Source organism: Hermetia illucens, chromosome 2, assembly GCF_905115235.1.
Source record: "Hermetia illucens chromosome 2, iHerIll2.2.curated.20191125, whole genome shotgun sequence".
NCBI classification, from domain to species: Eukaryota; Metazoa; Arthropoda; class Insecta; order Diptera; family Stratiomyidae; genus Hermetia; species Hermetia illucens.
Genome location: NC_051850.1, coordinates 93,007,780 through 93,033,718, shown reverse-complemented (window position 1 = coordinate 93,033,718; position 25,939 = coordinate 93,007,780). Strand labels below are relative to the sequence as shown.

The window sequence follows — 25,939 nt, the reverse complement described above, 5'->3', positions numbered from 1 at the left end:
CTATATATTCTCTTCTATATTCCTATAACCGCGGGGTCAGAGGAACCTGACTTTGATCGTGTCGCCCAGTCTGTTCAGCGCGTCTCTGCATCGCCTCATCAGCTTGAAGTACGTCGCCATTCAGTATATCTTCTAAATAGTGGCTTGGCTGTCGGTCAGAATAACCATCTTACACTTGAGAGCCGCATCGTTGGACCATCGCCGGGTCTCCACTTTGCCCTGATGGAAAATCAACTGCACAACTTCTCATGGGTATTTCGATTTGTTTTATCCTAGTCCTGTGTCCGGATGGCTCAGTGGTTACAGCACTGCGCTGTCACATGGAATGTCGCTGTTCAAATCTCAATGGTGGCAGAGGGATTTGTGTCCAGTCAGCTATGAATGGGCACCTGAGCCAAGCGCGGGTAATAATCTCGGGTAAGCGCAAGGCTGACCAGATTGCCTCCTACAGTGGACCATAATACATCTTTACAGTCTTCAATGAAGTGCTCTAACACGCTTCTAGGGCCTTGATTCAACAGGATTGATGCGCCGACGATTATTATTATTATCCTAGTTCAAGATCACGCACATCTTTGAAAAATTAAATAAAAAAGGTCTCACAGGACTTGGCTGGAAATATACATACATTTAAACCACAAAGGCAACGACACTTTGCAAGAATGCAAAATTCCAGTGCCAAATTGTAAAACATGTCAATAGAAAGTCCATTTATTTGCATTACGAAGAAATCGTGGAGCTAGGAAAATAGTTTTCGATTGTCTACTTCTACTTTTTTCATAAACTTCTATTTCGGGAGTTTTATTGAATCTTTATTTCATTATTCACGACACTTTACAAGTGGGTTCAAAAAACTAATTTAAAAGTAAATCCTTGAGTCCCTGATTTTCAAAGATTCCTCTCACAAATCGAAAGTGTAATTGCAATAGGCCAGTAGCTACGCTAGCGCAATAGGAACGATATTCCAAAACCCGGATGACAAACAAAACACCAACAACACGACATTCATCACAAATTTACTTTTATACCATTAACTACGAATATGCAAATCATCCCCTCGAAGCATCATCACAATAAGTTTCTACTTCCTTTCACAGGAACTCTCGTCGGTAGACATTGCGAAAGTGCCGCGACTTCCAGGCGATGGAGCTCAAATGGACGATGAGCAAATTTGCAATGAAAATTCGTATCGACCCCAATCCGTGCGGATAATGGATGGCGGCGAATTTGATAGGCACCATAGCGCAAGTGAGTGCTATTCCAATATATTCGGTAGGTATCGATTTTGTTACATTTTAGAGTAAAAGTGGAATCCTTCCGCCCACTATATTTATCAAAAACATACTAGGCATCCTGTGCATCCGGATAATTGAATTTCAAAGTCGGTTCGTTTAATTTTACAGAGAATAAAAGTCGACCGTTCAACAGCGAAATATATTCAGCGTTCAAGCGGGCGAATGTCGTCAAAGGTATCCTGTGTCCATCACTTACGAATTCCTTTAAGTCGCGGTCTTTAGAAAGATCTTATCTGCGATATTCCCATCGACAAAGACAAAAGTCCTTAATTATAGTTAATGTAGTAGATTTGGTGCTGAAAATCGTTTTGGCAATTATTTGGATATGGCGGAAATCAGCGGACACGGTAAGCGCCTTTAAGTTTATTTGATAACTGTAATCTGTGGGCACCCTCACCATAGTAATCAAACAGCTATGTCAACCTAAGATAATTTGATCGAAAGTCGTCTTACCAATAGTTAACCTCTGGGACCACTGATATTATCTCGTTTACTTTAGAATGATACACTCATTACGCTTCACACGAAAAATATGCTTCCCATACTGTAACTCAGAATTTACAAATTTCGAATTTTATTACGTGCTCTTAAAGGGATAGGCTACGCATTATTTTCGAAAATATTTTTTTTTTACTTTAAACTAAAAGCAACTGCCTAAATTTTCAATATTGCCACAGTGTCTTAATTATTAATACTGTCAAGGACTATTAACAATATATATTTATCATTAGATGATGTAATCAATTCCTCAACTATATTGCCAGAGTCTATAATAATAATAATTGTTGGCGCAACACCGCGCTCGACCGAGATTGTTATCGTGATTTGACTCAGGTACTCATTCACAGCCGAGTCGACTTTTATCTAACGTCAAATCACGATACAAATCCCACTGTCACTAGTGAGATTTGCACCGCGACCTTTCGTACGATACCCTTGTACGAAACCTTGTACCCTCCGGAGCCTATTATCATCATCAACGGCGCAACAATCAGCCCTAATAAGGAACTCCAGACATCCCGGTTTTGCTCCGAGGTCCACTAATTCGATATCCCTAAAAGCTGTCTGGCGTCCTGACCTACCCCATCGCTCCACCTCAGGCAGGGTCTACCTCATCTTCTTTTTCTACCAAAGATATCCGGAGCCTATCCATTGGCCTTATACGCCAGAGCTTATAAATTCGCCTCATACGTCCGGTTCTCCTTTCTTTACGTCGTTTCGAACCTGGAAACAAACGTGTAGAGTGTTTCCTGTTCTAACAAATATAGAAAAACTGGAAGAGTCATGAAAGCCAGCGGTACAAGTGCAATAGTAACCTAAATTGTGTAAGATAACACTAGACCCCGCTCGGTCTATTCCCTAATATTGAGGATGAGAATGTGTTTCTCCTATACAACAGGCACATCTTCCATTTAATTAAGTAAAGATTCAGTTTTACGAGCTTATCAGCGTCTCTGTCCATACAAATGATGCATGCAGTAATAAGAACCGCTTCATAGTTATTATATTAGGTAATTCTCAAGGCGACACTAACCGCGTCGTTTCGACAGTTATATTAGGAGTACTCTTTCATGCTAAACTTAAGTCCCAGCACCACTTTGAGATATTGATATCGATACGTACAGAAAGCCCTCCGAAACGTTGATAAGAACAAACAAACACCACTTGAGAAAGTTAGTCCCCCATCTTACCAAATACACGATCGTCCTTTTGCCTACATTCTAAAATGGGCACACAGAAACCCACAAAGTAGTTCTGACAGGATATTGCCATTCTGAAGATTTCCTTCATCTTCTTCACTGTGCCTACCGTGTAAATAGGGGAGTACGATCCTGGGGTAATTTGGAGTGCCTTTGAGGTGATATTTTATTTTTTTGTGCGCGCCAATTATAATAAATGCCACAGACGTTTGTTGGATTTCTGTAACTTTCGCTGCCTCATTGACATTCGCGGTACAATTTTTCAAGTAGATCAATTCGGTTTCAATTAACAGGTAGCAAACGTCGAAATCAGCAATAAATTTAGAAGCTTTCTTCTGTTGATGATGATATTGACATCGAAGAAAACCATCATTTTATGATCACTTACCTTCGTATGTATGCCGCTGCTGCGATTGCTCGCAAAGGCGCAGAACGTTCACCTCTCAAGTCCAACACGGGCCGTCTCTTTGATTCCGAATTTGTGGCTTTTTCTGCTACGCAAAGTATAAAAACTTTAAACAATCTATTCGAAAATATTGATGAGCATTACACTCCTTTATAAGTGGCTTTATGACTAGCATGTGTTAAGTTGGTGGCCACCGCATAAAAGGATGTTGTAGGACCTGATTGATACCGAAATATGAAGATCACCCCTTGAGCTTAAGAAGCTGAAAACTTTATTAATTGCTACGAGTGAAAGTAGATGCGACGCACTAAAGCACCATTACGATGAAAACGAGAAAGGGGAAGAGTAGCTCAACATATTCCATAACAAAAACAGTTACTAAGGAGGCAGGGCCTCCGCAAACTGCGACCACATTCCTACTGTATATCATATCGCGAGAATGCTGGTAAATTACTCCTCTAAATGGACTTAAATTCCCCTCCTCTTTGTCATGGATGCGCACCGACAAAGCTGCTGACTTTGTCGCTCTTGCCATGGAACTGTTCCTCGTATCCACTACAAGGATTATGGCTAAAATAATCCCGAAACGTATCAAATACTTCGTGGATTGTGATCTCTCGAAGGTAATTTTTCATTTCACTATGGCGGACATTCTTCATGCTGCTTGGAGGATATAGAGGAGTTATTTGGATCTTTTACCAAACATCTCGAATACGCTAATGACATCTGTTTCCTCTGTTATCGAATCATGGATCTTGAGTAAATGACTTTACCCTTGAGGGGAAAGCGGGCACAGTCGGGCTGAAAATATATACCAACGACACGATGATTCTCAATTGGCAACGTTATCCCGCTCTTTCCATTTGCAGCACGTCAAACAGTTTATATTATATATGTATCTAGGTAGCGTCATTTCTATCTACGGCAGCAACGAACTCGATGACTCCCTAAGCCCTAAGTCCACTTCCACTGCCTTGTCCAAAATTTGAAAATGTACCTATCTTAACACCAGTATCGTCGTCGTCGAGGCTCAATAGTCTGTTTCGAGAGTTGTCCTTCCTTCAACTATCTCGATCCATCGATCGCGTCCTTCAATTTCGAAATCCCAGCAGGAATGCGCTGCCTTCGTCAAGAGCGCTTTTTGGGGTTTTTTCACTGGTCTTTGCACTTCTATTCTCCATTCGAACACTCTTTTAGATATCCAAGTGTCGTCCATACGTTAAACGTATCCAGCCCACTGTAACGTCCAAAATTTAATTAATTTCGAGACTTCATGGTCGTCAATTATTTGGTATGATTCATGGATTTATCTGATTCGTCATTGGTCGCCCTCTCGTTTAGCTTCTGTTATGTTCCTCAGGGCCCTCTTCTCAAAGGTATTAACCAGTTTTCCGGAAATATGTGTTAATGTCCATGATTCACATCGATAATAACTCAGCACAGATTTTATTATTGTTTTGCACACTCCGAGCTTTGCTTTCTTGTGTACGCAGTTGGGTTAATTTCCATCTTTCGACAGTTATTCACCGAAAAATATAATATAAAGATGCCTATATTTTCTGGGTGGTACTCCAGGTTGTATTGTGTACATCATTTTTTTTGGCGTCGGCGTTTGTCTCAAACACATTTGTCCGGCTATTATTGACTTTGACCTGTGCTGTTGTGTGAAAAATTGTCATTCTGGTAAGGCTTTTACAGTTTTACTGAAATTTTCAAGTCAAGTATTAATTTGTACAGTACATTTTGGTCAATACTGTGCCTGCTTGAAGTCAACAAATATTTTATGGACGTCGATTTTAAATTCTTAGCGCTTTTGTTGCACTTGTTTGACCGTAAATAGCTGACCAATTGTCAAAGCCTCCTTGGTATTCACAAACCATCTTATCGGCGTACAATGTAATTCTTGTCTAGTATTTTTGTGAAAATTTTATAGGATGTACAAAGTAGTGAGATCTGTAATTTTCGCGTGCCATCTTGTCACTTCTTTATGGAAAGGGTTTATCACTGTTTTTAACTGCTTTCGCGAAATCTGTTCTTGAGTCCAGATGGAGAGCTTTCATGGTCCATGAACTGTCTGACTTGATGAATTCAATGGGAATGTCGTCTATGTCCGGCGCTTTGTTCATTTTTAAGGTTTTGTCTGCAAAACAAAACCTTATTAAAATCGGTTCATTGTCTATCTGTCTGTCCGTCTGTCTGTCTGTCTGTCTGTCCTGTCACAAGCACTTTTCCCAGAAACGGCTATACCGACTGGCACGAAATTTGGTGAGAAGATGGGAACTGTAGACCCCCAGACATGCAAGGTAGGAACTGACATGCAAGGTGCGAACTGTGAACGCCCAGACATGCAGTGAGTGATATCCTTCTACGTTGAGATTTAGGGGGGTTCATGTAAAAGGGGGGTGTAAAATTTTTTTCGCCGAATATAGTCATGTGGGGTATCGATTTGTACTCTTCGGTGCCGGTCTTAGTTTTGAGATTTGTTAGAAAGGCGGGGAGTGGGAGGGGTGGAAAGCGACGATTTCTTGAACGCACCCATTCTCAGAAACTACTCAACCGAAAAATCTGAAGAAATTCATGAAGCTGCTTCTATATATATATATATATCAAATTAAGTTAATAATAGTATATTAACATATTTTTGGTAAAGTTGAGTAAAACCCCCCTTAAGTTTATCTCAGAGTTATAAAAGATGGTAGTAGTATAAAATATAATATGAAGCATATTAACTCCAAGTTGGATCAAAATCATACTATTACAAAATTACAGTAGCCCAAAGTTGACATTACCCCGTAAATTTACTGCAACTGAATAACATTATCACACTAAACTGGGTAATCAGACATTCTAAATGCATATACATAACGGGCTACGTACAAATGGGATAGTTCTTCACTAAAATATACTCACAGAAGAAGCAAACAAAACCTTTCATACCTGAAGCGCCCAGCTTCCGGTTTCCCGACTTGTTTGACATTTGATTGCTAACTATTTTTTCCAAGTGTGGGCGACTCACTGTTATAAGTTCTGGTGATCGAAATGTGCGTCAGAGGTTGAGGAGTCCTTTGAAATAAAGATCCCATCTCTTACGTGTTTCACTTTCACCCCCTTTACGTGTTTCTGATTACCCGCGATTGTTTTGTTTTTTGTACTGAGGATAGCTCTAAATACGGTGCCCCAAACCCTCCCCCTTGGCCTAGGTTTGGACCAACAACATGACGGAATTAACACCAACATCAAGTTGAGATTTTTTACACTAGTGGTTGCGCTGTATTTCTCTGTACTGATATAAAGCAGCCGCTTGGCATGTGACCAACACTGTCACTTGAAGGCTGCAAGCTTTTGTCAACTGCTCAGTTTGTGGCGTGTCATCACAGTCCGTTGGTCTGATGCAATATCAAACGAAAAAAATCGTTGGCGTATGAACCAGATAACTCTGGACGTATTGATTACAAGACGTAAACAGAAAGGGGTAGTAAGTGAATCAAATATTGAGCTGAGCCAAGAGTCTCACTGCGGGCTATGTTGCTGCCCCATCCTAGAGCTACATGGTATAGAAGAGTTGGATTCGCATCCAACGTTACTAAGCGGTGAGTCGAATCCATTAGAGAAGAAATGCACAGTGAAGTTTGTGAGCAAACTGGAAAGCCTTAAACCGATAAGATTAAGGTTGGCATCTATGGTAGTTTGCGCGAGTTATTCACAATTAAGCGGCATATAGTCCCCTGCTCAAATATGGCTACGTGAAATTTCGCGAAGGGTGCATCCTCAGCAATAAGTACGATGTGAAATATGTACTGCAGTGATTATTTAGCAAAGCCTATATTAAGCGTTTTAAGGGGGCTTCCTGTCTTTTAGCCTCAAAAAACAAAGCTTATCTTTGTGAATTTTTTAAGCGAATTGTATTGTATGTAATCCTAGGACTTCCGAATTTTGCACCAGCATAGAGGATAGCTGAGTGGTTAGAGCACAAGGCTATCATACGGAAGGTTGCGGTTCAAATCTCACTGGTGGCAGTGGAATTTGTATCGTGATTTGCCGTCGGATACCTGTCGACTCAGCTGTGAATGAGTACCTGAGTCAAATCGGGGTAATAATCTCGGTCGAGCGCAATGCTGACCACATTGCCTCCTACAGGCTATTCTGTAGTGTACCGTTACGGTCTTGAATGAAGTGCTCTAACACACTTCAAGGCCCTGATCCAATATGGATTGTTGCGCCAACGATTATTATTATTATAGAGGATAATATTTCGTATATATGTGCTGAATTTCATGGAAATCTGGCCATTAATGCCGAAGTGGATTGGAGCAGTTTAAACTTATCAATTTCGTGCGAGTTAACAGCATCCTAAGCCATACAAATAAGACGCTGACGTCATAATTAACGAAAATAATTGACATTCGAGTGAAATATTAAAATTCCATTCAAGAAGGATCTAATTCTCCCCAGCTTTTTTTTTATATTTGGTTACATTCTTGGCATTTGCTAATAATTTAAACACAGACTGTGAAGCGTATGAGGTTGACTATTATCAATACAGGTGGTTTCCATCAAATGATTTATTTAAATCCCTTTCTAAAAAATAGAGGGCGATGGAATTTTTAGCTATGGTACACGAAGCTGTCGTGCACTCGTCGCTCCTCACATCTTCTTCTTTTTCTTCAGCCGTTTTGCGGTTTCTTTGCCATATGTTTCTCTGCAATTAATTCTTTAACCTTAGCATGACAGTCAGTGTATGTTTTATGCATTCCGTAATGGGCAGGAGTGTCTTTCCTAGCCACCTCTTGTATTTTCATAATTAGCAGATCGATTTCCTCCTCGAGTTAATAAGTAGTGTTGATTTGGTCATTTACGCAAACGTTTTCTTCAATGTACTTTTTAAATACTGCCCACTTTATTTGTCTATCAGTCAGCCTGGCAGGGTAGCCTTTTCCCCTCCCCGGAGTGAAATACAGTGCATGAACGAACCTCGCCGAATTGGAACGAACTTCGCCGTCGAGAAATATTCATTGTACATTGCAGTTGCAACTCACATAGCACGTTTCGGGGAATTCGGAGTTTCCCAGTAGAAAAAGAATGCATTAAACATATTTTTACTGGCTTGAAATAATACTTTGCTTAATTTAAAAATGAAACTTGTATTTTTTTTTGCATAATATACTTGGAAAATATAATATTTCCACTAAGCTAATGAACTCTATATTTATAACACCGCGCTTGAGTAAGTGGGTTATAATTTTCCAAAAAGCCCCTTACACTGGAGTATTCGGTCGCTGAATTTTCTCACTGCTTCTTATTTGACCTTCATATTAAGGATACCTCTTAAGTTCTGAATTTCGTTTGGTTTTTCACGCTTCTGGTTATTGTTTCTCCATTCTCATTAAAGATTTTTTTCTTTTTTCAATATATTCATGGGGTCTTGGATCTTACCCTTTTCCGTTCAGGTCTTCTACAATGTCGTCTTTTTAACACATTGGATGGAGTCCTCAGTCATAACGTTAAGGAACCGTTTAATCTTCATACGTGTACCATTGGATTGTTTGCATGTTCCGCCGATCAAGCCCTGTAGTGATCTCCTTCTACAGGGTGTATTTTGCAAACATGGTTGTTTAGAGCAAGTATTATCGTTCCACTAATATTAATCGGCGGGGGAAGTTGAACTTTCAATTCCCTTGCGTTTTTCTTTTTATCGATATTGACGAAACCTTGATTTCCGATGATGCTCTTCTTGTTTGCAACTTCTCTACGCAATTCATTTGCATCGGTATGGTATCCTTTTAGTGCCCTAGTGTGCTGCGGCACTGGGAGTGAACTTGCTTGAGATATTCTCTTGAGCATTTCGTTTTCCGGCTGTAGCTCTTCAATTCGCCAGATAAACTATAATGAAAACTTCTCTAACTTGTTGAGCTCAAATCAAATCCCACTGGTCAAATAAGTATATTAAAGATACAACTTTGAGATCGTTGATAAAAGCTCTGACGACGAAATCCGCACACGGTTGTTGGCAGCCAGGAGAGCACAACTCACAAAACTATTCCGCTCAAAACGTCGCACCATAGGGTCAATACTCTTACTGTACAAGACTATGATCTTGCCAGTCCTCATGTATTCCTCGGAGACTTGGGTTCTTAGCAAGAAGAATTTTGAACTCTTGGCCGCGTTCGAGAGAAGAATCCTCCGAAGAATTTTTGGCCCACTACATGAGGATGGACGATTCCGTAGCCTACACAATGACGAAATCTATGAGCGATACCATGACCGTCCGCTTGTGGATAAAATCCGGCTCAATAGGTTACGGTGGGCGGGTCACTTAATCCGTATGGATGAGGATGATCCAGCCCGGAAAGTCTATAAGGACAATATCTATGGTAGAAAAAGAAAACGAGGCAGACCCTGCCTGAGATAGAGCGATGGCGTAGATCAGGACGCTAGACAGCTTTTAGGGATATCGAATTGGTGGACCTCGGCGCAAAACCGGAATGTCTGAAGTTCCTTATTAAGGTAGGCCTAGACCAGATGCCGGTTGTTGCGGCGTTGATGATGATGATGATGGGGCATATTTGTTTTCCTTTTCTAGCAGTTTTTATTTATTTGTAACATATATCAGCATCAATTACTGGTGGCAGGCATGTGCAGAATATGTATGTGCTAATGGAGTTTTCGGGTAGTGTTCAATGATATAGACATGTCTGCACGTTGTACCATCGGTATTGAATTTACGTCCGTATGCATGCTTTTGTGCACAGGGTATAGTGGAAAAAGGTGAAAATGCATTAGATTAATTTAAATGTGTACATATATATGTACGCATTAGTATGTAGTAGGCAATTTTTCTTTGTTCGGGCTGAGCACAATGTTTATGTCTTCAATGTGTAGAGTTTAGCAATATATGAAACAAGATGACTATATACAGAAGGAGCAACTTCAGCTGCAAAGTGGCACGGAATCTCATTGTCTACCTTTCGAGTAGCGACGAGGTAGGTAATTGGTTTTGGTGTATTAGCGTGTCGGTTTCGCCTAGATAGTTTTCTTGTATGTGCTTCTTCAGTTCCTAGGAGAGCAAACATGGATCCATTGCCCAGAATGTTTCTTTGCACCAAGCTTCCCATAGAGGAATTTTAAACCAGCATTCGCTTACTGGTTCCGTTAAGATCCATTGCCGTTAATCTGAAATGAATCTATAAGGGAGCTCCGCTGCGAGTAATTTTATTGGCGCAATTCCCACTGCGGTCAAACGTGTGCAGAACCTTTCCGTCTCCATAAAATTTCAAAAAATGTGCGGGGAGTTGAATTTCCTATGTACAGTCTTCTTGGTATGAAGGAATATTTTGCATTCTTAGTTATGTACGAATAAAAACCGTGCATAGAAAGTTGCTCACATAAGGTGAACACAAAACTTTATATGGGAACCGCCGAACTTCCGGTATTCCGACTAGTTAAGTGAATGGAATGTTTATTTTCCGAATTCAGTCGAGACGGCACTATTGAATCAAGCAGCTGTACAGAAATATTCTTCGGCACTTGCGACAGGGATGGCAACTCCTCGTATATACAATACATGTATGTCACGTGTCTAGCAATTGCTTCTAACTGCCACGATCAGATAAACTTTAGAAACCAAAACCAGTGATAGAATAGAGAAATAAAAATTCTCGACGATTAAAAAAGTATTTTAGAACAGCTCTCGAGGTTTGTCAAGGCTTGATGTTATTAAATATTCGTAAACAAACTTGTTATTATTTAGTTAAAGAAAAAAACGTGCGCCAACCTGCGCCATTCCATTTGTAACGCGTTTGGACTCAACCGGCAATTCCTAGTGTCAAAAACGGCTAAATCGCAGTTTAGGTATAACCAGGTGCAAAACTCGCCCTTTACCCTGCACCGAAATGGAAACAAAACAAAAGCATTTTATTTCAAACTGTTTGCGCTTTGAGCATGAATGAAATAAGCAGATATTTGCTGTCAGTTGCACTTATCAAACAAAAAGTTATGAAGAACTGAACGTAGCAAGCTGTGGACACCTATGGGGCCACTACGGAAAGGATCAGCCAAAGAGCTGACATCTGCAGTTAACATTAGTCAACGCACTAATGATAAAAAAAAATACTGCATCTCCAACAAGAGCCACTGAAATTCGCAAATAGATTATTTCAAACCGAGAAGCAGTAAAAACACAGCTCAGAAAAAAAGGCATTATCTATTTCGTTTACGGGGATTTTACAAGACCGCAGTGGGAAATAATTCAGAATGCTAATAAAAAAATTTACCTCAGTTATTCTTTAGTTCGAAAAGCAAGTCTTGTTACCCGAAAGCAGAATCAGTTCAGGTGCATGCTTTATTCGGCCGTACAATATCGCGTTTATTCACGTACTTGGCTGAACTAATTGACAATTGTGCAAACGAGGAAGGAAAAGTTTGTGCATACGATTTATTCCTCAACCAAACAATATTGCTAAGGAAGAAATTTCTTATTTTGAAATTGAAGATAAAAGTTGGCAAACACTACTATCAGCTTCACATGGGACTGCCAAAATTAAGCACACTATGTTATTTACCACGATGCGGTTCAATGAGTTACGGTGGGCGTATTGCTTAATCCATACGGGTAAGGATGATCCAACCCGAAAGCTTATAACGGCATTATCTATTGTAAAAAAAGAAGACATGGCAGACCCTGCCTGAGATGGGGCGCTAGCGTGGGCCAGGAGCCCAGACAGTTTTTGGGATATCGAATTGGTGGTCTTTATGCGAGGATTCAGTTCTTTGAATCCTATAAAATGTCAGTATGGAAAGGGTAAGTGCGATCAGCTTCAGATAAAAAGGCTGTGCAAGAAGCAAAAGAAAAAATTCAAAAGAAATGAGGCTCCTGGTGGAAACCGACACTGATAATGATAGTGAATAAAAATAATTAAAGTCTTACTAATGTTTGTTCGTGTTAAATCTACATTTTTATTTTTTCTTGTCTAATAAATACTTAAAAATAATATATGATACTATGTGCTTGTTGTTTAAAAAAGAAACTAAAAAAATAATTTTCTCAGAGCTAAACAAATTTATCTCAGATTGAAAATTTAACAAAATATATACTGTACATAGTAGTTGTTTTTCTCCAAATAGCGTACCAAACACATGTTTTTCTACAGAAATATCTATTTTTTTCTTCCTCCCTTGAACTTTTTGTAGGCAGTTGGCAGCCCAAGTGTAGAATACACTCAAAGTACCTATTCCAAACTGTGCAAGTTTGGTAAAACCGAAACGACATTGTTTCTCAACATATATAGCGCTTAATAGCAGAAATGTCAGGCAAAACGTTAACAAAACTCCAGCAAGATGAACAACATTAAGTTCATCGTCGTTTCTTAGCGACTTTGTAATCTAATTTCAATTGTCTGGAGTTTAAAAATTTTCTCCATCATCATCTTTTACTCAACCCTCACAAGTTTTGCATTTTCTTTTTGGAACACGGTGCCCCACTCTACTTTTACTGTTCTCTTATCCATCAATTTCATTGGCACCATACCTATAAGGAGCAGATATTCATCGAGGTTTGTGCGGTGGTAACTGTTTGCTGGCAATGGTTGGTGCCATCATTGAATCCCCATTTGCATATCAGTTTCGAACTCTTCCCCTCTAAACTTGCAATTCCCAATATACACTGCGCTTTCAGTTGAAAAAGTTGCAAAAGCATCTGCCCATGACCGTTAATTGTAGACCCCAAAAATATATACTTCCTTCCGGACAAATCTGAGTCAATGTATAAAGACGGCGCCTGGTGATAATGACTCGTGATCATTAACTGAAGATATTCTAGACATACCTACACTACATACTATTTGAAACTATATATACTCCATATTCTGAGACAGACTTCTATTCAAAATATGAGGCGTTTTACATGAAAGATAAAGTCAACTGATGTAGCGGTTATTTAAACAAGTCAGAATACCGGAAGCTTTCTAGGCAATTTCTTTCATTCGTATATGGCTAAAGTACGTACATATTACAGACGTAGCTATTATCATCATCATCAACGGCGCAACAACCGATATCCGGTCTAGGCCTGCCTTAATAAGGAACTCCAGACATCCCGGTTTTGCGCCTAGGTCCACCAATCCGATATCCCTAAAAGTTGTCTGGTGTCCTGACCTACGCCATCGCTCCATCTTAGGCAGGGTCTGCCTCGTCTTCTTTTTCTACCATAGATATTGCCCTTATAAACCTTCCGGGTGGGATCATCCTCATCCATACGGATTAAGTGACCCGCCCACCGTAACCTATTGAGTCGGATTTTATCCACAACCGGACGCTCATGGTATCCCTCATAGATTTCGTCATTGTGTAGACTACGGAATCGTCCATCCTCATGTAGTGGGCCAAAAATTCTTCGGAGGATTCTTCTCTCGAACGCGGCCAAGAGTTCGTAATTTTTCTTGCTAAGAACCCAAGTTTCCGAGGAATACATGAGGACTGGCAAGATCATAGTCTTGTACAGCTTTGACCCTATGGTGAGACGTTTCGAGCGGAACAGTTTTTGTAAGCTGAAATAGGCTCTGTTGGCTGACAACAACCGTGCGCGGATTTCATCATCGTAGCTGTTATCGGTTGCGATTTTCGACCCTAGATAGGAGAAATAGTCAACGGTCTTCTCCTATCCTTATTCTTCCTGTTTGACCAGTGCGGTTTGATGTTGTTGGTTGATTCGTCTTCGGTGCTACCACCATATATTTTGTCTTGCTTTCATTGATGTGCAGCCCAAGATCTCGCGCCAATCACCGCCTGCTCGATCTGGATGAAGGCAGTTTGTTCGTCTCGGATTGTTCTTCCCATGATGTCGATATCATCAGCATAGGCCAGTAGTTGGATGGACTTAAAGAGGATCGTACCTCTTGCATTTACCTCAGCATCACGAATCACTTTCTCGAGGGCCAGGTTAAAGAGGACGCATGATACGGCATCGTAGACCGTTGTTGATGTCGAATGGTCTTGAGAATGATCCGGCTGCTTTTATCTGGCCTCGCACATTGATCAGGGTCAGCCTAGTAGCTATTATGCTGACGCTAAATAAACAAACATTGCTTATTGCCGAATACTGTATTCTATATGCATGTATGTAAATTGATCGTACACCTATTTTCGATTTGCTTCGTGCATGAAAATATACATATGTACATTTAAAGTGTGTATATTAATACCGCTTCTCCAATGTACAAATATATCTATCTGAATTAGACACTACCCCAAAACATATGCGTACATATAAAATACATATGTCTTCCTCGAGTAATTAATGATAATCGTTGGCGCAAAAATCCATATTGGATCAGAGCCTTGAAGTGTGTTAGACCACTTCATTCAAGACCGTAATGGTACACTACAGGATTACAGAACCCTGTAGGGGGCAATGTGGTCAGCATTGTGTTCGTCCGAGATTATAACCCTCATTTTACTCTGGTACTCATTTATAGTTGAGTCGACTGGTATCCGACGTCAAATCACGATACAAATTCCACTGCCACCAGTGAGATTTGAACCACGACCTTCCGTATGCTAGCCTTGTGCTCTAACCACTCAGCTATCCGATATTGAAATACAGGGCAATTTATACACCCATCTCCAAAAAAAGGTGTTTTTCTGCTGCCACGCTAGAGGGCGCTGTGCTTACCTTAAAGAAAAAAGTGAGGGTATTTTAACGTGCAGACTTGAATACAATCCGCAAAAAAGATTATTAAAAAATATTAAAAGCTTAATTTTTGGTGCCGTGTTAAACTTTTTTTATGAATTTTGGTTTTTTTTCAAGGCTTCTTCAGTGAATAAAAAAAACTACTGAATTAATCACAATTATTCTTGTTTGCGGACCGTAAAAATATGTTCTGAATAAGTCGTCAAAATTTTAAAGGATTTTCTTTTGATAGATTTGGGGCTATGGTGGTAGCCGATTTTCAATATGCAGTTTCGAGAACGCATTAAAAAGTAGAACGCGACTTTTAGCCATAAAACCCCAACAGACCATTAATCTGCTATACCTAGTCCATAAACCTTAGGCTTCTACAGGCTGTACAGCCTTCCCTTCAATTCTTGTCCTGTTAGCGAAGTCATTCGGACCGATAAATACGCGCTTTATTGCAGTGATCGACATAAATCTGGCATGCGACTTATCACGTGTTTAACACTATCATTTCCAAACGACTACGAATATCAAAAAATCACTTCGCCCATATATTCTACACTATATCTAGATGTAATCGATGCCAAAAAAAATCAATTCCGTGAATCTGACACACGGGATGATCCCCTTAATAATATTTGGATTTCCTTCAAACTTCCCAAAGTTATGCTTTATGCAAGTTTGACATAAAACCTTAAAAAGAATGATTCCTTAAATTTTGCCATTGTTATCGACTTAATACAAAATATAAACAATGGTGCATTCGGATTTAACAATTGTCTAAAGTTCGCTTATTAATACCAAATTGTAAAAATTATTATTATTATTCTGTTAAGGGAAAGTCGCATCGCGTCCTTGAAGAATTATTGTGCCCCTTTTACTTTAGTGTACCTATTGATCATAGTATCTCAAGCAGGCCTGTAACCGTTGGGAACTTTAGTATGTTCCCCACTTCCAGATCTTTCAGCTTTGCATCTGGTATTAAGTGTTCTCCCAGATGCCTCGACCTACTTTGCACAAGTGCCGCACACTGTCCCAGGACGTGTATAGAGGTTTCGTCCTCCTCACAAAACCTGCAGGCAGTGTCCGCAGATATCCCTAGCTTCCCTAGGTGATAGTTCAGCCGACAATGACCAGTGACAATTCCCACTATGATTCGGAGGTTCTTTTTGGTGAGGTTTAAGCAATCCTTTGTACGCATGGGTTCGTATCCCCCAATAGGAACCCTGGACTGCTCCATCCCTGATAGGCGCGCCCAATATAGTTTCCTCAACCGTTTATCTTCGTTTCTTAGATTCATAGCCATGAAACCGTTTCCGATTCCACAGAAGGGTTCTGGCCCGTGTAAAGGCATCCCTGCTCCCTTCTTGGCTAGTTCGTCCGCTGCCTCGTTACCTTCCAACCCAGCATGGCCTGGAACCCAAAGTATCCAGACCTTGTTGGACGAGTCGAGTATATTCAGTCTATGAAGGCATTCCCATACCAGTTTAGAGTTCACCTGGTTAGACTAAAGTGCCTTGATCGCTGCTTGGCTATCGGTGAGAATGGCTATGTTCTGCCCCCTGTAGTTCCTTTGCAGATGAAAGGAGGCACATTTGTCTATGGCGTAAATTTCCGCCTGGAATATGCTAGTGTACCTGCCCATTGGCTCAAAGTACATTTTCCTTGGACCAATGACACCGGCACCCGCTCCCCCTGCTGTGAAGGATCCGTCAGTGTACCAAGTAATCAGTTGCTAGTTTAAGCCGTATGTCGCAGCCACGCTCTCCCAGTTTGCCTTGTTACTCCAACGTGTTTCAAACTTCTTATCGAAGTGAAACCTCGTTGTCATGCTGTCCCTCGGTATCAGTAATTCGGGATACCGCCTAGAAAGGATATCAATCTTCCTTCGATTTAGGCAGCTCCCCGCCTCACTCATACTACCGGCCATCCTGAATATTGATCTCCTTGCCTGCATCTGTATGTGCAGATGGAGAGGGGTTAACCCTAGGAGGACCTCCAGGGATGCCGTTGGGCTTGTCCCCATTGCCCCACTGATACACACGCAAGCAAGCCTTTGGAGCTTGTGTAATTCCCTGGCTTGTGTGCTGAGTTGGGTTCTTTCTGCGCAGATTACCGCTCCATAGGTAATCATTGGCCTTACTATTGCAGTATATATCCAAAGTAGTATCTTCGGGCTGCAACCCCATTTTTTCCCTGCTGTGGATCTGCAAGTCATCAGAGCCCTCGTGGCTTTCCGACAAGTATTTCCGACATGTGTCTTCCAGAGTAATTTTTGGTCTAGCGTGATTCTCAAATATTTGACCTCTGTTTCTCGATTCACCTCCATATCATGTAATGTTATGGCTTTCAGGTGATCCAGCTTACGCCTCCTAGTGAATGGTACTATGGTGGTTTTGGTTGGGTTGATTCGCACTCCCTCCTTCCTGCACTAGGCACTAGTAAGCCTTAATCAAGTTTGGATTCTATCACATAGGGTATCTTCATATTTGCCACTACAGATTAAAACAATGTCGTCCGCGTAGCCCTGGACTTGTATTCCAGTATTAGTTAACACGTCCAGGAGTTCATCATAGCACTCCACCCTGTGGACAGCCTTGAGTGGTGTTCATGATAATAGAATTTGTACCTGTTTGTACCTCTATTTGTCTGCTTTCTAGCATTTTGCCCATCCAGAGTGCCAGGGTGGTTCCCCATTCCTTTGCGGCTCAGGGCATCCTGTATCTCTGTGTGCGATGTGTTGTGGAATGCTCCTTCCATATCCAAAAACGCGCACAGTGCAATTTCCTTTGTTTCTATGACGTCCCGTAGTACCTCTGTCAGCGGATACAGAGCAGTTTCAGTTGACCGTCCTGCTCGGTAAGCGTGTTGACAGTGATGTAGGGGATTATGCTTTAGAACGTTAGTCCTAATATAGTTGTCTATGACCTTCTCCACCGTTTTGAGTACGAACGATGTTAGGCAGATTGGTCTGAAAGATTTAGGGTGAAAAGGATCCTTTTTACCCGCTTTCGGAATAAAGACCACTTTTGCCCGTCCCCATGCCCTTGGTATGTAACCCAGTGCTATGCTCCCCCTTTCCGCCCTCAGAAGAGACTCTAAGATAATTCCTAGGCCTCTCTGGATAAGTGCTGGGAAAATGCCGTCTACTCCGGGAGATTTCATTGGTTTAAAAGTTCCCACTGCCCATCTTAGCCTAGCTTCTGAGCATACCGTAGTAAAAAACTCGTCAAACTATATTTCGATTTTTGTCCACTTGACTGTGCGACGGTGCATATTTAAGCAAACTCTCTTCTAGATTCGTCTACTTAAGTGCCCTTGCTTCGCAGATTACAACCCGATGGATAACGTCTGAGTATCTACATTATGTAGTTGAGAATAATCCAAATACTTGATTCAGACATGATATGACGTAACCAGTAACCAACTTTAACATAACATTTGAATTTAGAACTCATCTCATTTCGAAGTTTGTGGCTCCACTGGTGTTGTCTTGATGCCAATGTTAACTACCAAACAACAAATTGCGAAACTGACGGAGCAAAATCTAATTGACTGAGACAACAAAAAGTCTGAATAAAATTTGCATGTTTATATCAAAATCATTATCAAAGCATTTACCAGAGTCAACAGGACCCAGGCAGGAGTTGAGTTGTCCATTTAAAGCCAATCGTGCTCGGTTGTTTGCTTTAAATTGTTTGCATTCAACTTTGTTGGTTCCGTTCTCGTTTTACTGCAACCTTGTCTTCGTTTTCCCCACTGCAATGCACATATATATGTACGTGTACACCATGGAACTACCTTGTGCTGATGAGACTCGGATCCGCAGAAACTCTCATTGAAAGGACGCGACTAATAAATAGTGCAATAGATGCACAGCGCAATAGGAAGAATTATAGAAATTAAAATGTCTTTCCAATAACTTGGAACGGGCGTTTTGAATGGTGCAAGATTACAAAAGGATGTCGCAATATCGCAATGACTCAAGCTATTCCGATTAATCCAAATATTTACTCTGGCGAAATTTGAAACTGTCTGATGAATTTATTAGCAGAATTCCTTTCGATTAATGAAGCTCCAAAATAACTAATCAAAGCAAGTCTCGCTGAACACAATATACACAATATTTCCACATACATGCAAATTCACACGTTGCGATCATTATTGCTCTTTCAAAACAATTCATTACTCTGACAACCCGCCATGAACCCGTGGGAGTTTTTAAATAAATTTTCTGCTAAACAGAAACGTATGAACTGCCGAAAGCTGCCACGCTGCCTCCGACAGCCTTGTGTTGTTTGGCGTGAACAATGGCACTAGGGTTATGTAAATATTTGGAATTCGCACACAAAATTTTGTAGATTCTCTGATAGAGGAAAATAAAGAAATTGGCCTAGAGTTTCCCAGACCATCATCGCTACCACTACACCTTCACGTAACTTTTACGTTGTGAACTCATCTCATTAAAATTTGACTTCCCAAAGATTTCCCCCCGATTTACGGCTGACTTGATATAATTAGTCAATGCCGCCTGGCAGATGTTTGAATGTACAACTCATTCTGGATGATAGAAGAGGGTTTACAAATTAATCGCACTAAGTGCTAGGAAAGCTACTGCCGTGTAATCCCTTCAATCGCGTGGAAGCTCTACCGAATATTAAGGCCGTGAAAGAGGACTATTTTCGCCTCTGGAAGGGTAATTAGAGGTGAATTGGTCGATTTGGGTAGAGTTCAACTGTGTAAAGTTCACCGGGTTGAATTGAATTGATACACATTGCTAGGGTTCCAGATTTCAGCACATTTCGAAACTGCAAGTTAGGTGAAGCACGTTCGCTAAAGCAAAGCAAACCAGTGCTATGTGATAATAGGTTAATTAACGTCGAGATAGAACTGTACTTTCACAGACTCTTTGGGAAGAGCGCGAAAGGTGTGTATTACTTACTTTGGATAGAAATCTAAGCACAAGTCAGAACTTCACGTACAATGTGCATACATATGTGTGTACGTGATTCAAGGGCAGACAAGATATTTCCCTAGTAGGCTTACGAGGATTGTCTGGAAAATCTCCGACAGAGCAATAAAGGTCGCTATTTTTTCTTCAAATTTGTTTTTATTTTCCTAATAGTATTCTTGCGTGAAAGGCTTCACTCCCCTCCCAGCAATGTTCCCATTCCTTGTTTCGAAAATACGTGATATTTTTCCTGCAAAATAGTTATTTACGTAGGTTAAGATCCCCTGGTTCGAAGAAAATTTCTGCACTCCAAGTGCAAAATTGAATTTGAATGGAACAAAAAAGTATTCGTTTTGGGCCAGATGGTAGTGCGTAAGGAAATGAAATGAAACCGATTAAATCAACTTCATGACTATCCCAAAAAACAGTCGGTATCATAACCGAAGAAACAATTTTTGCTTTTTGGTATCGACTCTCTTTTTGCACTCGACTGTTTTGATGGTATGCTATAGACGTGTCCTTTAAGTTTCCTCATCTTTAGCCTTTGCCCCGTTTCAGCTGCGGGGTCTTCCCCCTTGGATCGAGTTTACGACTTTTTCCGGTCATACGTTTGGTCCGGGTGGAGTCGAAAGGTTTCCAAATCAGCACGAGATCTCTATCCATCAAGACGAGGCAGACCCTGCCTAAGATGGAACGATGGCGTAGGTCAGGACGCCAGACAGCTTTTAGGAATATCGAATTAGTGGACCTCGGCGCAAAACCGGGATGTCTGGAGTTCCTTATTAAGGCCTAGACCGATTGCCGGTTGTTGCGCCGTTGATGATAATGATGATAGGTGCGATGGTCTCATAGGGAACGGCTAACGGTGGTAAAATTCTGGCATCTTATGAGAATATAGTCGATTTACGTTTTATTATTCCCACTATAAAATATTTAGGTGAACCATATACTTACAATTTCAAGGTCATGGATGCCCTCAAAATCAGTATACGTTCGCTACTCTCATTGCGCGTTTCAAACCCTTTTCCCTCTTTGCATCGAGAAGTTGTCAGAAGGCATCTTCCGCGGCATCAGGTCGGCCTGTCTGCGGTGCGTACGCGATGAAGAAGTGAATAGTGCGACCAGGTGATATAATGGCGAGCTTCATCAGCCGGTCATCAAATCGTTCAACATTTTTAATGGCATCACAGAAACCACCCCCTGAGGTCGCAACGCCAGCACCGTATTGAATGTGTGGGCTACCAAAATGGAGAAGTTTATAGCCATTTTTATCCCGTTTTTAACGACATTGGATCAAATGACCTTTCATTTGATACTGCACACGGGTGCATTGTGTGAAAATTTGGTTCGGTTCGGAAAAAATATGACTAACGGTTTTGTCCAGTGCAGAGGTGAATCATCAGACTCTTCCTCACATCTGCCCTGAGAGCAGTGTAGCCGAAAGTGGGATCACAAGCACGACGTGGGTGCGAATTATATCTAACTTAGAACCGCCAGTATTTTAAACCCAAGCTAAATTTTTGTTTGGGGTATGACCAAATGGAGAGCAACTTATTCTCTCTTCTTTTGTTCCACAGACATAGTACCCACGTAGTTTTTCAAAATTTGCAGGCATTTTCTGGGGAATTTTGACGGCCAAAGAATTGAGAATACGGCAAGAGAAGGTCAAAGGTACTGCCAAGAAGACTGTCAATTTGAAACGAAATATCGAGTTTACGTGGGACCGGCAAATTTGTACGAATTAGCCGGAAATACGAATAATTGATGTATGAATTATGGGGATTCCACTGTATTATGGAAAATGTTGAGGTTTTTAACTCGAAATTATTTCCACTAAATCGAATCAATTCCGAAACACAAAGAAATTAGTAGCAACTAATATCACTGCACTGGACAAGATTCCTAGGAAATATATTAGAAAATTATATAATAGTTTGGCAAAAAGAAGAATAGAGATTATAACAAAAGAGGAATGCTCAATAAAATAGTAAAATATTATCAGTAGCTAGGTTTGATTGCTAGAAATCCATTCTGGCAAAAATATAGTGTCCTATATTTTTTACCCACCTGAAATTCTACATTTTTTGTGTCAAACAAGCTTTGTTGCATTCTCTGCCCTTTGTAGTTTGTTTTGTTTGGATGCGTTCATGAAGTTGATTGCATCTTAATCCGTGCCAGCATTCTCAGTGCCAGATTTTTTGGTAGTGACACCTTTCCTAGAGTCTCCTCTACGCTCAGTTACAGTCTAAACCTGTACAGGTACTGGCAATATCCTCCATGCCCCATAAGAATCTTGCTAAGATTGTAATTGATCGCACCGTGCCGTCTCTCCAACCACTCCTTGATTGCAGGGCTGAGCCTATGTGTCCACCAATCACTTCCCGAGCGTTCCCAACGCTCTTTCCATTTATGTACATAACTCTTCCTTTCAGCGTTCTTCGTCTGTGATAAAGGAGAAATAGGCTTCACATTTTATATGTTCATCATCTGACCTGCGAAGATGTCAATCGACATCATTCCCGATATGGCGAACGCTACATCATCTGAGACAGCACACCACACCCGAGCACACCTTTAGAGCTGCCTTCATGTAGACTGTAATCTGACTGTTATCTAAGATCAGCAGCCTAGAAGTATACTGTCGACCTCACACATTCGGCATTACCAGCGCCATACTTGCAGCGGATGCTTTGTCGCAAACATGCTGCACGTGTTGCGTATAACTAAGCTTCACGTCTATCATCACCCCCAAGTGTATGATGGCCGGCCTAATGGGGGACAACGTACTCCTGGGGTCCGTCATGGGTATCATACCAGAGCTTCCGTACTTGTTGATAGCTATGTGAGCCCCAAAGAGAGAAACAGGTCCCGTTCTCAAAACCTATCCAAACGAAAAATCTGAAAAAAATCAGAAGAGTGCGTCCTCACTAAATCCAGGCCTCAAAATACATCCATCCCGATATCATATTTTCGAAATTTTCCCCGGAAACCCCCTTAGGTTCGTCCTGGAAGTACATACGCCATAGAGTTATCACTGATGAAGGACACATGTTGTTTCCAAAACACTGGTTGTAAAATTCTAAATAATCGAATAAACCCACGGTAGGTTGGAAGCTCATATGTATATTATGATAGTTTTAACGAAATAGCTGTAGAAAAATCTACGTTTTTTATTGCCATAAACAAATTTAAAAGGAGATTGAAATATCGACTGTTACATAGGTAGACCTTCTTAACAATCTGAAGCGCAAACCCATATTAACCTATTTTCCTATTCCTGAGCGATCATATTCGGTCATTGGCGATAAGTTCTAACCTGATATTTAGGTCTTACGGTGTAAAATACATATGTACTCTCCTACAGTGCCGGCTAAAATGATAAGGCACCCCTACTATTAAAAAAAAAATAAAACGATCCCCAGAAATTATGTATATATTTGAAATGATGGCATAATATAAAGACAGAAATGATAACGGACTGCAGATTATTCAGTTAACAGTATCGCACGAAATGATTGTTGAAAGTTCCTGGTTTGTGCGGAAAGCGGTCCACAGACATACATTGGCCTTTCCAAACGAAACCACTTCAACCAAATTGCTCACATATCGATTGAACGCCGCCACCTCTGAGCCTTGATAAATGTCAAAACCTATAGGGGGCCAACATAAACTCGGATCTCTATCTCACTGGCATAGTGCTCCGGGCTCGAATAACAACACCGCCTAGAATTTCCTCTGACAACCAAGGGAGAGTTAACATTGAAGTCATCCACGACACAGTCCTCCGTAATACCTACAAAGGGAAATGGATGCCGCAGTAACCGCAAATAACAGATGTCCTGGAGGTGAAGCATCAACAAATTATCTTTACCACTACCTAAAGAGCGTTATCATTGATACGGCCACAAACATACTTGGCCCCAGTCGCAAAAAAAGTCGAAACGGCTTCTTCAGCTATGAACGTTAGCTAGGAGCAGAATGGCAAAATGTTGCTTAACAAGGCTCTAAGACAAGCGGATGCTCCATCATGTGTCTTGTATAACGTGGCCCTGGGACAAGTGATCCGTGACGCAGATGTTAATGCAAGAGGTACTACTCTCTTCAAGTCCACACAACTACTGGCCTACGCTGACGATTTTGAATTATGGGAAGAACAACTCGATATGTACAGTCTTCCTTCAACCAGATCAAGCAGGTGGCGCAAGATCTTGGGCTGCACATTAATGAAGGCAAGACGAAGTACATGGTGGCAACGTCAGCGCCAAAAACCAAAGAACCAACAACATTCAATCGCACTGGCCACACGAGAACAATAAAGATAGGATACCACAACTTTGAGACCGTTGATAATTTCCTTCCTAGAGTCGAAAATCATAACCGATAACAGCTACGACGAAGAAATCCGCGAACGGGTTTTGGTTACCAACAGACCTTATTTCAGCTTACAAAAACTGTTTCGCCGAAACGTTTCACCATAGGATCAAAGCTCTTACTGTACAAGACAATGATCTTGCCAGTGCTCATGTATTCCTCGGAGACCTTAGTAAGAAAAATGAGAACTGTTGGCCGCCTTCGAGGGAAGAATCCTCGCAAAAATTTCCGACCCCCTACATGAGGATGGACGATTCCGCAGCCTCTAAAACGATGAAATTTATAACTGATACCACCACTGTTCGATTGTGGATAAAATCTGGCTAAATAGATTACGGTGGGTGGGTCATCTAATCCGTATGGGCTAGGATGATCCCCCCGGAAAGTCTCACCTTTTAGCTTTTAGAGACATGGAATTAGTGGACCCCGGCGCAAAACCGGGATGTCTGGAATTCCTAACTAAAGCAGGCCTAGAACGGATACCGGTTGTTCCGCCATTGATAATCATGACGTTAGCATGATATTATTAACTTTATTTGAGCAGATATGGCAATGAGAATTATTTTGAGGCTCTGATTTCATGCATCTATATGCACCATTGGACCATCGGTTGGATAGGTTCTGAGAACGAGACCTGTTACACTTTTTGATGAGACCTGATCGCACCACATTGCATTCTCCTAAATAATTTAGGGAGCTTTGCCAGGATAACGCACCGCGTGTGTATGAGGTGGGGAGAAGCAAAGCCTCCGAGCACTGAGACTCTAGTGACCTATTGTGCTCGATATCCTCATCTCTCGGAATATCCCGGATTCGTTTATGTATCGTAGGATTTCCGTTACCAGATGTGATTCTACCCGCTATAGCGGCGCTGCGTCTGATGTCTGATGCGTTCGTAGGCTATTCCATGGATTTCGCTGCCTCATTACAGTATAAACAGTTATTATCTTGGAATACCCCTATTCTGAACATGTGCCCAGCTAGTGAATCATGGCCTATCAGAATGCCCACAATGGTTCTGCTAATTTTCCTTCTTTTTGTCGTGTTTTTGTTTGGTTCTGACTAGAAAGATATGATGTGTCTAGCAACATTAGGACTCTGACACCTATCAATGTAGAAAGTTTTTGATAGCAGCATTAACCAATGCTACTGGCATTCCAATTGCTGGAGAAATTAAACCATTTTTTATAAGGCATTCTCTCTACATCGCAACAACCACCAGAGTAGTTCCATCGTATTGAATCTATTATAGAAATAGAGTTGAAACGGTTTCTACATCCCTGAAAGATTTTTAAAATGATCCAAAGACTGTTCAATGCCCCCAATGCACCTTGACTATCACTACGGATTGCGATGCGCCTGTCCTTCAACCACTCGTCAACCACCCAAGTTGCCGCCCCAGGACTGCATACACTTCGGCCTGAAAGACCGTTGTATATTGTTCCAAGGGAACTCATTTTCATTCAAGGGCTAGACTCCTGCTCCAGAATTCAACATCTCTTCCAATGCTCTATCGAGTTAGTCTATGAGCTGCTCTCATTGCAGTAC

General features: G+C 41.1%; 1 protein-coding gene across 8 annotated transcripts in view; it reads left to right on the top strand.

The window, feature by feature from the left end:
- The window catches only part of LOC119648927 (adenylyl cyclase 78C), a 386,778-nt gene that overhangs the window by 264,445 nt on the left and 96,394 nt on the right, over nt 1-25,939 (top strand). For all 8 annotated transcript variants that reach the window (XM_038050837.1, XM_038050834.1, XM_038050836.1 and 5 more), the window contains 2 exons: nt 1,098-1,272; nt 1,404-1,642. In XM_038050837.1, the coding sequence (XP_037906765.1) occupies nt 1,098-1,272; nt 1,404-1,642 (414 nt within the window). The remainder of the gene's footprint in view (nt 1-1,097; nt 1,273-1,403; nt 1,643-25,939) is intronic.